At 37.8% G+C, this 18,488-nt stretch overlaps 1 protein-coding gene across 1 annotated transcript in view; it reads right to left on the bottom strand.

The window, feature by feature from the left end:
* LRPPRC (leucine rich pentatricopeptide repeat containing) overlaps positions 1–18,488 on the bottom strand; it is a 116,368-nt gene that overhangs the window by 73,503 nt on the left and 24,377 nt on the right. Inside the window, exons 12-14 of the mRNA XM_049870147.1 lie at positions 13,154–13,272; positions 7,910–8,003; positions 3,854–3,920 (exon numbers count right to left, since the gene is read on the bottom strand). Coding sequence (XP_049726104.1) covers positions 3,854–3,920; positions 7,910–8,003; positions 13,154–13,272 — 280 coding nt within the window. The remainder of the gene's footprint in view (positions 1–3,853; positions 3,921–7,909; positions 8,004–13,153; positions 13,273–18,488) is intronic.

Genomic DNA, 18,488 nt, shown 5'->3' with positions numbered 1-18,488 from the left:
GTAACTATGTCTTGATAACCATGAACAATTTTTGTCAAGGAATAACTTCTGGTTTTTTCCTGACAGACTAATCCTTACAGGAGCTACAGGTGGTTAATCTGGGCTCTACTGGCTACTAGGGTTGACGTGCGATTCAGTGCCATGAACAGTTTTCTCTTTGTCACTTAGCCAATTTTAAAGCTGCTAGAGTACAACAGGACCCCGAGAAGCACCTGATAGGGAGACTGTTTCAGTAACTGCACTGAATGTACTGACAACGGGGCTTGAAAATCCACATACCATTTGATTCGGAATTGAGTGAAAGAATGGCTTGATTACATTAATGTTGAGATAATGGACTGCAGTTACATCAACTGTTTTGAATTTTTAGTAGTTTTGGGGGGGGGGAGGGAAAGAAATCACCTCAGTTACAAATGTCTCAAATTATGCACACCATTTATGGATAATGCCAAATTACCACATCCTAAAATTTTTCTATATCCGCAATAAGAAAAAATCATCAGCAAATACAATTTTAGAACCTACATGTTTTTAAACTTTGCTGGAAGGGACTAAAGTTTTTTACTAAGCTATGGTAGCACAAGAACAAAAAGGAATTTGCAACTGTCTGAACACCGGATGCTGAGTTATTTGTTAAACGTATTTTAAAAATATAGTGCTAGGTGGCTATTTTAAACCCCAGGAATCAATTAGATATTTTAGATGCTAACTAATAGGAAAATGACTGGAGTATTTAAGTCAGGTGAACAGCGGAGCAATAATAAGCTAACGGCCAAGCGATTTTCCAAAATTCTAAATGTAACCGTTGCAGTAAAAATACAAATAGTTCCATGGTTCCAAAGAGCAGATCAACTGGGTTTTACTGTATATAATTCAGTTAGACATCAAGATTCTCACAGCCTCCAATCTGCCTTTGAGATTCTACTAGTCTCACTCCATCTCTTGTCTTCTCCTTCACACTGGCTCCAGGACAAGGATCACACATTTAATGTATAACACATATGACAGAGGATGAACATCCTTATACACAAATGTATCTCACACAGTGGTTAAAACAAAAGCATGGGACCCAGAAGAACACAGGCAAGGGGTTTAAATAGGTACTTCACAGAAGAGGAAACCAAAAGGGCCAATATGCACATGAACCTATGTTCTAACCTGCTTCATTAGACACTGAGATACCACTGGTCACAAATCAGCTGGGCCAAAATGGGACAGCATTATAACATCCAGTACCTACGAGGCTGCGGGAATATGGGCACTTTCATACATTGCTGGTAGAAGTGTGAACTGCTGGTATGAGTCAAGATAACTTCTTTTGGAAAGTAATATGGCAGTAGCAATGAAAATAAAGAATACACATATTCTTTGACATAGCAATCTCTTTTTAAGGGTCTATACGTTACGGAAAAGAAAAGAAGTCAATACATAAGCTATTCCCATTGCTGTCGAGTTGATTCCGACTCATTGCGACCCTGTAGGACAGAGCAGAACTGCCTTATACGGTTTCCAAGGAGCACCTGGTAGATTCGAACTGCAGTCGCAGCACTTAACCACTACGCCACCGGAGTTTCCACATAAGCTATATGTACACAATGTTTATTGCACTATTTTGATTTTTTGGTAGTGACAAAAACTAGAATCCATCTGAGTCCATCATTAGGGGAATCGTTTTAAAAATTACAGTATACCCATAACACGGAATCTTCTGCAGCTATTAAAAAAAAGAATTAGATTTATATTGGTGGCCCAATAAGGTATCTACGCAGTACTGTTCTGTAAAGAGCACAGATTGGACAGTGGTATGTAAAGTATGATACCTTGTTTTTTAACTGAAACTTTTTTTTTTTTTACAGGTGTTCATTTATACTTAGAGAAAGAGTACAGGAATACATTCCAGGTTCTTAATTTTCGTTTCCGCAACAAGGGTTTTTGAATTGGGAAAAGGAGAGTACGTTGTGAACCCTGTAAAAATACAGCTAAAATTTTATACATATGTACATTTTTCTGGGAAGATGAGTCACAGCTTTCAAGTAATTCTCAAAGGAATCCATGACACAAAAAAGCTTAAGAATCACTGATCTACCTTCTTTCCCTCAATGGTGTACAGCTTTAATCACTCACCTGCTGGTTATACCCACATCCATAGCGGGCTGACACTGTTATCCTCAGAAAGTCCTGCTTATAAGGTTGGCCTTTGGTTGGCCAATCGGTCAAAGAGCAGATTTTGAAAGGGTCCCTACCATTCCTTAAATAGTAAGAGTGGCTCACTGTGCCTCAACTGCTCCTACAAAAAATGTGGTCTAGACTGAACAACTGTTTGCCTTCTGGAAGTCTGGAATTTTAGTACATACTAGGCAAAGGGTGACTACATGACCGATCCCTGCTAAAAAGCTTGGACTCCTAGGCTCAGGTGAGCTTCCCTGGTGGACATCATTTCACACGTGTTGTCACAACTTGCTCTTGGAGGAATTAAGCACCTCCTATGCGACTCCACTGGGAAAGGACTCTTGGAAGCCTGGTTTCCTCCAGACTTTGCCCCATGTATCTTTTCCCCTTGCTGATTTTGCATTATATCCTTTCACTGTAAGTAATCTTAGTATGACTATATGCTGAATCTTACGGGTTCTCCTTGAGAACCCACAGGTGGTCTTGGAAACCTCCGACATTCTACCTCATGCTTAATCTAATTCAAAAATGATTCAAAAAGGCTTCTGCTTCCAGCAAGGATGGAATATAACAAAAACCAGATTTACCTCCTACCTTAAACAACTAAAAAATTGGAAGCAATGGTTTTCAGACATTAAATAACAGGTAACACGGAAAGAAGGGAGGCCTGAGAGAAGCCCTACAATTGTCCTAGCTTATTGCTTGGAGAGTTTCTACGCTGCAGCATAAGAAAGGAAAACCCAGAACCCAGAGGTCTCCTGAGTTGAGAATTCCAAGGCTTACAATCAGAGTTCACACAGCAGAGTGAATTCTACCACTGAGTCGATTCTGACTCATAGTGACCCTAGGACAGAGTAGAACTCCCCCGTAGGGTTTCCAAGGATCGCCTGGTGGATTTGAACTGCTAACCTTTTGCTTAGCAGGTGTAGTTTGCCGCAGCTCTCAACCACTGCTCCACCAGGGTTCCAGATTATATTATAGATTGTTAGATTTTTAGGAGTAATATTGGTATTATAATTACGGAGATGATGACCTTATTCTTCAGAGACATACGGTAAAGGGTCCATGGCCATGATCTCTGTAACTTCAAGTTCAGTGTCAAAAAAAAAGCATATATATATACACATATATAGAACAGAAAAAGTGCACACAAGATCAAATAAATATGGCAAAATACGAAAAACTGGTGAACCTAAAGGGTACGTGGGTGTTCCCTATAGTGTTTTTTCAACTTTTATGTTTCAACACTTTCAAATTAACAAAATAGGGCAGGAGGACGTGAGCATAGGGTCTGTACAGAAAGTAGTGAGGAGGAGAGTAGAATTATACTGAGTAAAAGCCACCTTGTAATTAAATGTTCAAAGTACGCAAACCAAACACACACTCAAATTTGTCTATTACTCCAACTTGCCATTTTCAAATGGTGCTTTCTTGAAACAGGACCTTTATCAAATCTGCATGTATTTCTTGGAAAAGACAAAAAAGTGGACCACAGACATTGAAGGTAAGCTGCCTAAATTCAAGTCAACTATCAGGAGGAATAAGGCAGACACTTTTGTTTCAGGTAATCGGTATTTTTGGAAGATAAAAACATCTGTATTTGCTCTTAGAGTAGATCAGAAAGACAAGAGAAAATAAATAGTGAAAATCAGGCAAAGAACACTATATAAAATAATCATCTTACCTCCTAAAGGCTAAAATCACGCTGCCTCTCAAATAAAGATATGAGAAATGCGATGTATTTGATTTCACTGCAAAAGAAATGATCATCATTAAATCCCAGACGGTAAAAAATTCTAAATTATCAATTTACTTGAAAATACATTGACACTAATTCCTTTTAAATTTCATTTTGGAAGTCTTATTTAAAAAATAAAAATGCTTCCATATTAAAAAATAATAATAATTTGCAATAATATACATTTAAATGCAATAATATGTATTTATAATAAAAAAATATCCTTTTAAAGCATTTTTACTTTATTCTCACGAATATATACAACAAATGAATTTATAGTCTTTCATATAAATGGTAATTACTAATATACCAGCATAATCAAGTGCCTGCTTGGTCCACACACTGAGGCTGTATGTTTACTGGGCACTGTAACCACTATGAAGGGAGAGACTGTAACTACCCTATAGGACTTCTGTCCTTTAAAGACGGTAGATGAAGAGGAAAGCTTTTCTTTCTAAGAGTGGTGATGGATTCTGCTGAACCATCCACACTTTTCCATTCTATTTTCTGCTACGATAAATGATCCGCATCCATACAAGAGTGACATTCCCAAGTCACGGTAAAATAAATCTTCGCAGCTACTATGTAATTGATTTACACTGATCTTGCCCTTTTTGGAGCTTCTGTTTGCTGTACTACCCATTTTGGCATCTAACAGTCCACAACTCGTATGTTTCAATGCTGATGTTATAGCTTGATTTGCTTTAAGGGAAAAATCAGGCCTCATGCTTTTTCTTCACATAACCCTTGCCATGATTCACAAGGGACGGCATCAAGGAGGCAAGTCCTGAATTTATTTTACCGTGCCAGTGTATTAAAATGGCACCATGTTATAAGTAACTAAGTTAAGCTATTCAGGATAAATGTAACTGGCTACTGAATGACCTCCCCCCTCTACAAAAAAACCCACACCCAGTGCCACTGAGTCGATTCTGACTCATAGAGACCTTACAGGACAGAGTAAAACTACCCCATAGAGTTTCCAAGGAACGTCTGGAGGATTTGAACTGCCGACCCTTTGGTTAGCAGCTGTAGCACTTAACCACTACACCACCAGGATTTCCAATGAATGACCCAAGATAGATGGAATTAGAGGGAAATTCATAGTAAAGGTAAATTCTGAAAACAATTAATAAATACAGTTAGGTGAAAATTTAGTTGGTTGGCTTAAAGAACAAACTCTTGGGAAGTCATAGTCATTTTAAGATTACTTACTCAATTCCTCTAAATGTAAATAAAAAATTAGCCAACACACATAGGAAAAAATATTTTAGATCAGCTGTTCTATTCCTTAAATAGGAGTGTAAGTTTCTCTGTGGTTTCATAGTGATTGAAAATCTAAAAATCATATAAACTGACCTATGCTTAGCCACTCAAGAAGTGTCAAGGTAGATACAACCACATCTCTCAGCAACCTTCAATTTTGCTTGATCAAATTTTTGGTGATTTTCCATGCCCACAAGCACAAGTGGGAAAATGTTTCTTACTACCCCACAGACTTGATCAAGATAAGCCATTTACTTTACTACCTGACAGTCCATATGATGTAGTTACCAATAGCGATACCTAGGGGCTGCCTGATCCAAGTAACAACAATTAAAGAATGAAATGCTCTTCAAAGACCTGCAAATCAAAGAGGGAAGGGAGGGCACAGGCAGGAGTACGCTGAAACAGTCTTTAGCCTTAGAGTTCCAGGTTTCTTTTTTTTTTTCCTCAAACTTAATAAATACCCTCTTGAGAATTTATTTTTATATTATTCACGATAGTATCTTATAGGAATATGGTCAAGTTTTTTATTCATTAAAAAGATGACCAGATTGGACTGGACCAAAAGCAAAGAAGTTTACGGGATAAAATGAATGCTTCAAAGGTCAGCGGAGCAAGGGCAGGGGTTTGGGAACCATGGTTTAAGGGGACTTCTAAGTCAATTGGCAAAATAATTCTATTATGAAAACATTCTGCATCCCACTTTGAAATGTGGCGTCTGGGGTCTTAAATGCTAACAAGCGGCCATCTAAGATGCATCAATTGATCTCAACCCACCTGGAGCAAAGGAGAATGAAGAACACCAAGGTCACACGATAACTAAGAGCCCGAGAGACAGAAAGGGCCACATGAACCAGAGACCTACATCATCCTGAGACCAGAAGAACTAGTTGGTGCCTGGCCACAACCGATGACTGCCCTGACACGGAGCACAACAGAGAACCCCCGAGGGAGCAGGAGATCAGTGGGATGCAGACCCCAAATTCTCATAAAAAGACCAGACTTAATGGTCTGACTGAGACTAGAGGAATCCCGGCGGTCATGGTCCCCAAACCTTCTGTTGGCACAGGACAGGAACCATCCCCGAAGACAACTCATCAGACATGGAAGGGACTGGACAGTGGGTAGGAGAGAGATGCTGATGAAGAGTGAGCTAATTATATCAGGTGGACACTTGAGACTGTGTTGGCATCTCCTGTCTGGAGGGGGGATGGGAGGATAGAGAGAGAGGGAAGCTGGCAAAATTGTCATGAAAGGAGAGACTGGAAGGGCTGACTCATTAGGGGGAGAGCAAGTGGGAGTAAGGAGTAAGATGTATATAAACTTATATGTGACAGAATGACTTGATTTGTAAACGTTCACTTGAAGCTCAATAAAATTTAATTAAAAAAAAAAAAAAAAAGACGACCAGAAACATCTCAGCAAGCTGGAAGGCCACTGACAAAAGGCATCTAGTTTCCTCAGCGACAAACAGTTGTGAAAAATCAAGAGGTTGACAATGAAGTGGAATAGACGGTATGCTAAAAGGAAAAGGCAGCTCTCATGTATGCACCTTATGTGCCCAGATTCTTCGGCTAATATTTCTGTTTTCACCTTGTCAGTATGTACTATACAGAATGGAAAGCAAAATCAATACACTCTGATAGCAGCCAGCATTAATAGCCAACCTTCAACTCAATTAAACCTCTGAGTCTGACAGGCATCATTTTTCATACTGGACACTTTTCACACTGGACACTTTTTTCCTTTCCAATATTATGATGAACTATTTTAAATGACATACAAGGCTAATACATAGCAATAATCTGGTTTTTACAAAGCTCCCACCTATATGATGTGAATATACATTAATCAGAGCTGAATTTTTAACATTTTAGGAAGCTATAAATTGGTAGGTTTGTATGATATATTTTTCACAAGATCTGAAAAACTACCAAGTAATGTGATGGGCATGGGCAAAAACAAAGCAAGACTTTTAACCTCACTAAGCCTTTCTTTGGAGCCTTGGTAGCATGGTGGTTAAGAGCTATGGCTGCTAACCAAAAGGTTGGCAGTTTGAATCCTCCTCGGAAACCCTATGGGGTAGTTCTACTCTGACGTATAGGATTGTAATGAGTCGGAATCGACTCGATGGCACCTAACGACAACAACATGCCTTTCTTCATGTATAAGTGGGGGTAATTGATTAACGTGCAATGAGCGCTGTAAAGCACCCCAGCATCTATAAGCATTTAAGAAAGGTCTGTTGTGTGTGTGTGTTTTCTTTTGTTTTTTAAATAGTGACAGGCAGATGATTTCATAAAACTTACTACTATAATAGACATTGGTTTAGAAAGCACTCTCAGAAATATCAAATTTTCACAACCCCACAAGGTAGACAGATATGTAGCACTAACTCTATTTCATTACGATGAAGCACAGAGCAGAGGCTTATTCCAGGCCACATAATCGGCAACTGAAGAATAAATAAGACTCACGTCAACAGGGCCCCCACTCCAAACTCTACCCTGACACTATGCCATACCTAAAATTTCTTAGATTATCTCCAATGTCCTTCCAACTTTAAAACTGCTTCTCAACTACTGATGAGTTCAACTCATAAACTGTCTTATCAGTCTGGCCTTCACAAAATATATAAAAACTTCCTTGCTTTCATCATATGGACTATCTTGTATGCTCTCAAAAGTACCCGAAATCAGTATCTGTCAAGTTTACTTGCTAATGTTACATACTTACAGAATGATAAAACAAAGTCTAAGTTCCCATTTAGTGCTTCACTTCTCAATTCAGCTTGTGAAAATGTACCGTTGTCAACCGGGCATCCATTTTCCTAGGGATAAAGCATATTTTAATAATAACATGCCTTAGCTAAAAATATGATGATACGCTACTGAAATTTCCTACTTTTCCTATTTCTCTGTATCAGCATATTCTGATAATCTTTCATTTATGAAAAAATTTTTTCTAGAATACATAAATTGAATAACTGGACATTAGGAATGTTAAGATAAAGGAATTCCAACATTTCAGATCTAGTGGATACCTTCAAATTACAGATAATCTGTTACCCTTAGAGACACCTTCCTTCTAAGAAGATTTTACTATTGAAGACACTGTAACTATTTTCTCATTCACAGCTAAATAAAATTTCAGTGAGTCTATGTAAAAAGTCCACCACTTGTCTGTCAGTTTGTCCTGCTGTGGTGGTTTGTCTGTTGCTGTGATGCTAGAAGCTAGGCTACCAGTATTTCAAACACCAACAGGGGCACCCTTGGTAGACAGGTTTCAGTGGAGCTTCCAGTCTAAGACAGGCCAGGAAGAAGGACCTGGTAATCTACTTCTGAAGAAAATGTCCAGTGAAAACCTTATGGAAAGCAGCGGAACATTATCTGATACAGTGCAAGATGGGCCCCTCAGGTTGGAAGGCACCCAAACTACGACTGGGAAGAGCTGCCTGCTCACGGTAGAGTTGACCATAATGATGTGGATGGAGCCAAGCTTCTAGGACCTTCATTTGCTGATGTGGCACAACTCAAAATGAGAAAAAACAGCTGAGAACGTCATCAGAACATGGAATGTACAAAGTATGAATCGAGGAAAACTGGAAGTCGTTAAAAATGAAATGTAATACATAAAGATTGATATCCTAGGCATTAGTGAGCTAAAATGGGCTGACATTGGCCATTCTGAATCATATAATCATAAGGCCTATTATGCCGAGAATGACAAATAGAAGAGGAGTGACGTTGCGTTCATTGTCAAAAAAGAACATTTCAAGATCTATCCTGAAGTACAACACTGCCAGTGAAAGGAAAACATCCATAAGCCTACAAGGAAGAGCAACAAATAAAACCGTTTTTCAAATTTACACACCAACCACTACGGCCAAAGATAAAGAAACTGAAGATTTTTACCAAATTCTGCAGTCTGAAATTGATCAAACATGCAATCAAGATACACTGATAATTACTGGTGATTAGAATGCGAAAGTTGGAAACAGAGAAGGAGGATCAGTAGTTGGAAAACATGGCCTCCGTGACAGAAATGATGCCAGAGATCGCACGATAGAATTTTGCAAAACCAACGACTTATTCACTGCAAATACCTTTTTTCAACAATAAAAACAGCAACTATACACGTGGGCCTTGCCAAATGAAATCACAAGAATCAAATCGAATACATCTGTGGAAAGAGACGATGGGAAAGCTCAATATCATCAGTCAGAACAAGGCTGGGGTCAACTGTGGAACAGACCATCAATTGCTCATATCTAAGTTCAAGTTGAAGCTGAAGACCATTAGAACAAGTCCACGAGAACTAAAATACGGCTTTGAGTATATCCCACCTGAATTTAGAGACCATCTCAAGAACAGATTTGACACACTGAACACGAATGACTGAAGACTAGACGAGCTGTGGGATGACATCAAACATGAAAAAAGCAAGATGTCATTAAAAGACAGGAAAGAAAGAAAAGACCAAGATGTATGTTGGAAGAGATTCTAAAACTTGCTCTTGAATGTAAAGCAGCTAAAGTGAATGGAAGAAATGATGACTGAAAAGAGCTGAACAGAGATTTCAAAGGGTGGCTTGAGAAGACAAAATAAAATATTATAATATGCAAAGACCTGGAGTTAGAAAACAAAAGGGAAGAACATGCTCACTATTTCTCAAGCTAAAAGAACTGAAGAAAAAATTCAAGCCTCAAGTTGCAATACTGAAGGATTCTACAGGCAAAAAACCGAATGATGCAGGAAACATCAAAAGAAGATAAAGTAAAGGAATACAAAAGAGTCACCCTACAAAAAAGAACTGGTTGGCATTCAACCATTTCATAAGGTAGCATATGATCAAGAACCCATGATATTAAAGGAAGAAGTCCAAATTGCACTGAAGGCATTGGCAAAAACAAGGCTTCAGGAATTGACGGAATATCAATTGAAATGTTTCAACAAATGGATCCAACGCTGGAAGCGCTCACTTGTTTATGCCAAGAAATTTGGAAGACTGCTAACCTGGCCAACTGACTAAAAGAGATCCATATATGGGCCCATTCCAAAGAAAGGTGATTCAACAGAATATGGTAATTATCGAAAAGTATCATTAACGATAAACGCAAGTAAAATTATGGTGAAGATAAATTAAAAGCCAATTGTAGCAGTATATCAACAGCAACTGCCAGAAATTCAAGCCGGATTCAGAAGAGGACACGGAACGAGGGATATCACTGCTGATGTCAGATGGATCTTGGCTCCAAATTATGGATAACATTGTAAAGAACGGGAATTCCACAATACTTAATTGTGCTCATGAGGAACCTGTACATAGGCCAAGAAACAGTCATTCAAACCGAACAAGGGGATACTACATGGTTTAAGATTAGAAAATGTTTATGTCAGGGTTGTATTCTTTCATTATACTTATTCAATCTATGTGCTGAGCAAATAATCTGAGAAGCTGGACTGTATAAAGAGGAATGCAGCATAAAGATTGGAAGGCTCGTTAACAATCTGCAATAAGCATATGACATAACCCTGTCTGCTGAAAGTGAAGACTTGAAATACTGATGAAAACCAAAGACTATAGCCTCTAGTATGGATTACACCTTAACATAAAGAAAACAAAAATCTTCACAATTGGACCAATAAGCAACATCATACAAATGGAGAAAAAGATTGAAGGATTTCATTTTACCTGGATCCATAAATAACACCCATGAAAGCAGCAGTCAAGAAACAATGCATTGCCTTGGGCAAATAAAGTGTTGAAAAGCAAAGATGTCACTTTGAGGCTAAGGTGCATCTGACCCAAGCCATGGTATTTTCAATCACCTCATCTGCGTAAGAAAGTTGGACAATGGATAAGGAACACCGAAGAAGAACTGATGCATTTAATTATGATGTTGAAGAATACTGAATATACCATGGACTGCCATAAGAAAGAACAAATCTGTCTTGGAAGAAGTACAGCCAGAATTCTCCTTAAAAGTAAAGATTGCAAGACTTCGTTTTACATACTTAGGGTATAATATCAGGAGGGGCCAGTCCCTGAAGAAGTACATCATGCTTGGCAAAGTACGGGGTCGGTGAAAAAGAGGAAGACCCTCAACGAGATAGACTGACACAGCGGCTGCAACAATGGGCTCAAACATAGCAACAATTGTGAGGATGGCGCAGGACCAGGCTGTGCTTTGTCCTTCGTGCACAAGGTCGCTACAAGTCATAACCAACTCAAGCGCGTCTCAGGACAGCAGCATGTAAAAAGTGAGGTGAGGATCAAATTCAATTTGTTTTGTAACTCTAAATCATTAGTCACTTGTCCCAATATCATCATTTGTTTAATAATTTAAGTATACGGGCCAAAATTTAGCTCAAATATATTCACTGGGTCATTTTATGATAGTCCAATATTAAAAGCCACCTTGATAATAATAATTGATAAAAATAAATCCTGGTATATTTATACAACAAACAGTATAGAGGCATAAAAAAGAATTTATGGAATTATATTGATATGGAAAGGTGCTAACTGAACATATACATTGCTGGGTAATATGGATAGTATAATCCATCTTTTTCTAAAACATTTTTCAAGCATACACTCACATCTGAGAGGATCTACAGAGGTTAAGCAATAAGGGCTAGCTCAAAGAACTGTGGATGAGTTGTGTAGTCATATCACTTCTATTTCCTAACATCAGTAAACATGTATTATGTAATTTTTTGAAAATACATACAATATGCACTGTATCCATGTGTAGCTAAAGATAACAATGTATCAATATTGTAGATTCTATTAAGCACATAACAGAGTCATTGTCTCCAAAACAAATACTGAATACTGAAATTCTGGCAATGGATGCAAAAGGTAATTGAGAATGAATGTAACCAAATTTAAGACAAGTTCCCAAATGAGATCTGATTTTCCCTAAGATAAGCCACTAGTGAAAAACCAAAAGTAGTATCAAGAAGGCATTGAAATCCTGGGTCATATTTCTGCAGAGAAAGAAAACATTCTGGGAGATAAAATGTGGAAACGATTATTTGTTTTTTAACAGTAGAATATGTATAGCACAGGCTCAAAATACTCTAAGTTTTCAGGTAAAAGAAATAAACACTCAAGACATAAACTCTATCTGTAAGAGAATTATAATTATGTAATTATTTGAAGGAAAGAAAGGAACATTCTAACAATATTAGAAAAACCAAGGCATTATGTAAGTAAGCGCCTAGAAAGCAGATCTTTGGAACAAAATATTCCCTGGTAAATTATTTGTTACTCTGCCATGTCGTTCCTAATTGTACAGCTCTTTGCTTTGAAAATGGAAACAGCAACCCTTGCTGATCCAACTCACTGCCTGAGTCAACTTCTTCATATGCCCCTCATCAGACCCTTGTCTATTCTGCTGGGACAAAAAGTATTTGGCAGGTAAACAATGATTTGGAGACAAACAAAAGATTATTAAAATAAAAAATAACAGAGGATAGCAAATACACTATGCTTGCGTTCATAAAAACATACACTGAAAAGTAATATTCAAAAAATGAAAACTACAGTTGCATTACACCCATTACCCATTGCCACCGAGTCGATTCCAACTCATAGCGACCCTATAGGACAGAGCAGAACTGCCCCATAGAGTTTCCAAGGAGCACCTGGTAGATTCGAACTGCCGACCCTTTGGTTAGCAGCCATAGCACTTAACAACTACCCCACCAGGGTTTCCATAGTTGCATTATAGGGTGAGATTAAGCAGTGAATATCGTTTTATTTAAATATTGGCATACTGTCTTTTTAACACAGAAGGAAAATGCAGCTTGTCCTTTTTAAGCTCAATCTATATAGATGTTACCCTATATTTTTATAAAGCTTTAGAAAATAAAGTTCAATAACCTTTTTTGGGGGGTCACCACTGCATTAAACATTAAGGAGAAAAGAAATTCTCTTCAATTATGAAATTAAAACCGCAGTTCCACGCACCTGCAGAACAGTCCGTGCTGACTTTACGCTATCAAAGCAAGGAAACACGTAGGTTATGTAAGTATCCTGATCAGGATTGATCCCCACTTCGTGCATTCCTTTGAGGACTTCAATAATACCTAGAAGATAAAAAATGGAAGCACAGTGATGAAAAACTTGAAATAAATTACAAAAGATCACAAACTTTGGTTCAATTACTTTCTGAATCACAATGCAGGAAAAATCCTCAGTATTTTGTTCTTCTAAAAGGCAGAAAAGCAAACAGAATTGGAAGTAAGATGATAAAAGAAAAAAATAAATTCCTCTATTCTTCATTTCCCTCTATTAACTCACCAGTGAGTATTAGGGAAATGCCCTAGAAATTATGACTATAACGAAACTTCAAACAATTAAGCAATATGCCTAATGTATTTGGCACCCCAACTGAAGAGAGATGATAAAACACCACTGCTATTATAGGGCAATGGGGGACCTAGACAATGAAACTTGGCAAGAATAAATGCTAGCAAAGTAGATGGACTTTGCAGGGTGGGGTTCGTAAGGGGAAATCTGTCAAAGACAAAGCCAGTTTCAAAAGTGCTTTTAAGTACTTACATAAAAAAAAGAAAAAATCCCTAATTGTTACTAACTTCTGACTCCTTCATATTTTACAATATAAGAATATAAAATGGATAGAGAGCAATTTGATTGTAAGGAATTATTGTCTCTTTGCATTTAAAATTTAAAAAGTTTAGTTGTTTTTCTCCTTTCCCCATCCGCAAAGTCTTTTAATAACTTCTTAAATGGCCATTCCAAGGTTTCCAAAACCTCAGTCAGCTTCAAATAGTACAAACTGATTTCTTTATATTAGACCCAGTTAATTCTAGAAAAGTGTAAAACTACTGGAGTGTCACCTGACTTGACAGGTGCTGTAGTTTAACATAAAGGACACGCTAGCTTTGGTTTTTAAAACTTACTTCTAAGTTTCATTACTTTCACATTAAAACTTCCCCTGAAAGTCCATTTTTGCCCTATATCCCCTACAGAAAAAAAAATTTCTATAAATGTGTTATATAATGTGCTCTAGTACAAAGATATATGGCCATGTCTGACTACATTATATTTGTATATATTTTTTTAAATAAAATGCAGAGTATGGACAGCTTTTTACATTTTAAAAGATCTTTATATTTAAAATTACCTAATTATCTTCAAAATCTTAGAGGTTTAAATGTATTTTTCAAGACGTAAAAACAATTAAAAAAAACAAAAGCATGTGCTTATTTATTATAAACTTAGGAGAATGTGTGTGTAGTTAGCCATTTAATACACATAAACAACAATATTTTTAAACAAAATCTGGGGTCTTAAAAGCTTGTGAGCGTCCTTATAAGTTACAACTATTGGCTCCATCCCAACAGGAGCAAAGGAGAAAGAAAACCAAAGTCACAAGGAAAATGTTAGTTCAAAGGACTCATGGACCACATGAACCACGGCCTCCACCAGCCTGTGTCCAGAAAAACTACATGGTACCCATCTACCACCACAGACTGCTCTGACAGAGATTACAGTAGAGGGTCCCAGACAGAGTGGGCGAAAAATGTACAAAATTCAAATTCACACACTCACAAAAAAAGAACACACTTACTGGTCTGACAGAGACTGGTGGAACCCCCGAGACTACGGCCCCTAGACACCCTGCTAAGCCACTCCCAAAGCCCACCTTTCAGTCAAAGATTACACAGGCCTATATAACAAACAATAACACACGTGGAGAACGAGCTTCTCAGTTCACTCAAGTATACACAACCAAATGGGCAACACCTGCCCAAATGCAACCATGAGAAGGCAGGAAGGCACAGGAAAACTGGACTAATGGACACAGGGAACCACAGAAAAGGGTGGAAAGGGGCAGAGTGCTGACACATTGCAAAATCTGCAACCAATGTCACTGAACAATTTGGGTAAAAATTTTTGAATGAAAAATTAATTTGCTCTGGAAACTTTCACCGAAAGCACAATTAAAAAAATTAGAATGATTCTTCAAACAATTCACTGGGAATCAGTACTAATAACATTTATAATGACCATAAAAGGAGGTGATCACACCGTGCTCTTCTTCAGGTGCAAAGATGACTAAGCATCTGAAAGAACGAAGCTAAGTTACCTTTCAACTGCTAATCTAATGTCCCCAACATCCTTTCTGGCCAGTAACGTTGCTTCCATGACCACCATTTAAGGTAAATAATTAGGTTTACAGTGAGACACTCTGGTGAAGTGACACGAAAAGCTTTGTAGCTTAAAGAAACCTAGCTCTCAACCCTGGTTCTGTCACTTAATGGCAGTCTAACTCTGAGCAAATAACTTCACCTTTCTGAGCCTTTATCTCTTAGCTTACATACTAGAAATGGCAATATGGAAACTGCTTTCCAGACACTTTTATACATATTGGTTTGCTTAATTCTTCTAACTACCATACATGGATTAAGCGAGGCAGTGTGTCTCAAGGCACTCAGTGGAAGGGACAATGGAATATGAAAGACATTCTTGTGGTCTACGCTTAGTGCGATATTGATGACATCAAGAAAAGTGGCTGTAACATGCTTAACAAAAAGAATCCCAGTATTACAACTCAGCTTGGATCTATGTATCAAGCTCTAATGTATTAACGATGCTTTGGATTCAATTAGGGGATGTACTTTTCTATGTAAACGAAGCTGGCGAATACCTCTAGAAGTCATCTAGTCATTTTAAGAAAGTGATTTCTCCAAGGTCACAGTTAGTGGCAGCTCTTGGATCTGAAACCAAGCCTCCCAACTGCTGGCAGGTGCTTATGGGAACACTACAAGACTGCTAACACCTACGCTTTTTCCTTGGGATCAAGACCCTGTTCTGCCACCAAAAGGCGTGGCCTTTAGTGGTTCCTTGTCTGTAATACAGGAATGATGATAACCAAGCTCCTTATTTACCTCTCAGCGTGGCCATTTAAAATTAAAGAAAAAAACAAATTGTGTTGAAACCCTAAAAATACCAGTATTAAAAGTAACAATGATGTATTTCAGTGTCTTAATTTTTTATTTTTTTCAATAATGTTTACGGGGGAGGGACACATTCTGGTCATTTAGATGATCAGTAATGCTGTTACTTGTAACTTGGTGTATCTTTCTAGCTGAAACAAAAGCAGGTTTCAAAAAAAAACCTGGGCTTGCAACTTCTGCTCAGGTCAGTTCAGTCATTCCCACAGTCATCCTGAGAGGCTACAAAGATAATTCACTTAAATAACTACCATCAGATCAAGGAGGGAAGCACTTACCAATCAGGAGGAAAAAAGTGTTTGATTGAAGATAACTACAATAAATCCTCAAAAAATACAACTCATTTCTTTTTAAAACAAAAAGGGTTGAGGTAATCTTTTTTTTTTTTTATTAACTTTTATTGAGCTTCAAGTGAACGTTTACAAATCAAGTCAGACGGTCACATATAAGTTTATATACACCTTACTCCGTACTCCCACTTGCTCTCCCCCTAATGAGTCAGCCCTTCCAGTCTCTCCTTTCATGACAATTTTGCCAGCTGGTTGAAGTAATTTTATGTTAACTTGATAACAATGAATCCGGAATGTCTGTGAACTTAGAAAATCTAACCTAAGAGTAAATAAACATTCTAATAAAGTATCTCAAAAGGAGCCACAAAAAATTCTCATGAATCTGGATAGAAGTCTCCTTTCAAAATGCTTTGAATTAAAATAGTGCAAAGTATTAGAAAAGATAGGATGGTTTACCTGACTATAACTGTTTAAATGATTTTAGACCTTGCCCAGCGCGTTCACTTTATTACGAGGCAATAGCTCAATACTTGAAAAGTAACTTCCCTTTCTTTAGCCACTTTGCTCAGCTGGCACCAAGACCTTAGACTGGCCCTTCCTTATACATTTTACCCTCTTATATTCTTACTTTCATATTTTCTAAATATGCCAAAGGGTGCAGACCCCCAATAATTCTGGGTTAGTCCACCTCATTTAGGCCAACTTGCTAAAAATGTATTACTCTAAGTGGTGACTTTTCTACTTGTGCTACTGAGAAAAATAATGGTTAAGACGAACCACGAGAAAGTCATTAGAGGAACCCTTTAAAGGGGTTGGGGATAGCTTAATTTTTAGCAAGGAAAATTCCACAGTTCAATAGAAATTTGATCATTCTATTATTGAGACCTCTTCCTTCGGTTTTATCTAACCTCCAAATCTCTTTATTTCCTGAAGAATTTTATCTATTCCTTATGAAACGCTCCTCGGCATCTACATCATTCCAGTCATTGCTTTCCTGTTATTTCTACCAGTTTATACCTAGCTTTCACAGGCCACCCACTACCACCCACTGCCGTCAAGTCAATTCTGACTCACAGCGACACTACAGGACAGAGGAGCATGGCCCCACAGAGTTTCCAAGGCTATAAATCTTCACATAAGCAGACTGCCACATCTTTCTTCTGCAGAACAGCTGGCCGGTTCGAGCTACCGACCTTTCAGTTACCAGGCAAGTGCTTTAACAACTGCGTCACCAGGGCTCCTTACATATAATTTCCATGGGTGAATTCACAGGACAGGCAGTAACCAACATAAGACAAACAACAAGTTCGCTGCACTAATATGAATATTAACTTCTTACCTTACACTAAAGAAACTATATGGAATACACGGCCAGCTCCCTGTCATATGAAGAAAGGCTACAGAATATATATTTTTAGGACCTTCTGCCAGGGAGAACCTACTTTTTATAGACAATCCCTTATATTCTCAAGTCACAGTGCTCAGTAAAGATAAGCTTTTGGGTTTTCCAGATAAAATTTTCTTTGATTAAAAAAGTTGGTATCTCTTTTTTAAATGTCCCAATGGTAAATAAAAACTGGTACCCGATTGTTAACCAAAAGCTAAGACTTTTTACAAATGCAGTATAATATTTACAAAGTCTAATATGAAAGTGATGTGGTATAAAAAGGGTGTTTAAAATAGGAGGAGGAGAACCTCAGCCCTAATCCTAGGACTACCAACAGGTAGATGTTTACGGAGTCACAGGTCAGTCAACGAACCTCTTTGCACCTCTGTCTCTTCGTTCATAAAATGTGAGGTTTCAAGAGGCCAGTTCTGAAATCTAACTTCTAAGATTCTAAGAAAAGATGAATTCAAGATAAAGCCTATTTTTCTACTAGTTCAAGCTACAACCGTAAAAAGAAATTACCTAACTTCTTTTATATTTACCTAATTCAAGTCTAGGTACCGTGAGATGGTTGGGGGAAGCAAAGTTACCTGAAGAATAGACGAATATTCAACAGGGGACCAAAACTATTTTCATATCCTGTG

This window comes from Elephas maximus, chromosome 26, assembly GCF_024166365.1.
Source record: "Elephas maximus indicus isolate mEleMax1 chromosome 26, mEleMax1 primary haplotype, whole genome shotgun sequence".
Lineage (NCBI taxonomy): Eukaryota > Metazoa > Chordata > Mammalia > Proboscidea > Elephantidae > Elephas > Elephas maximus.
This window is presented reverse-complemented; position numbering and strand designations above follow the sequence as displayed.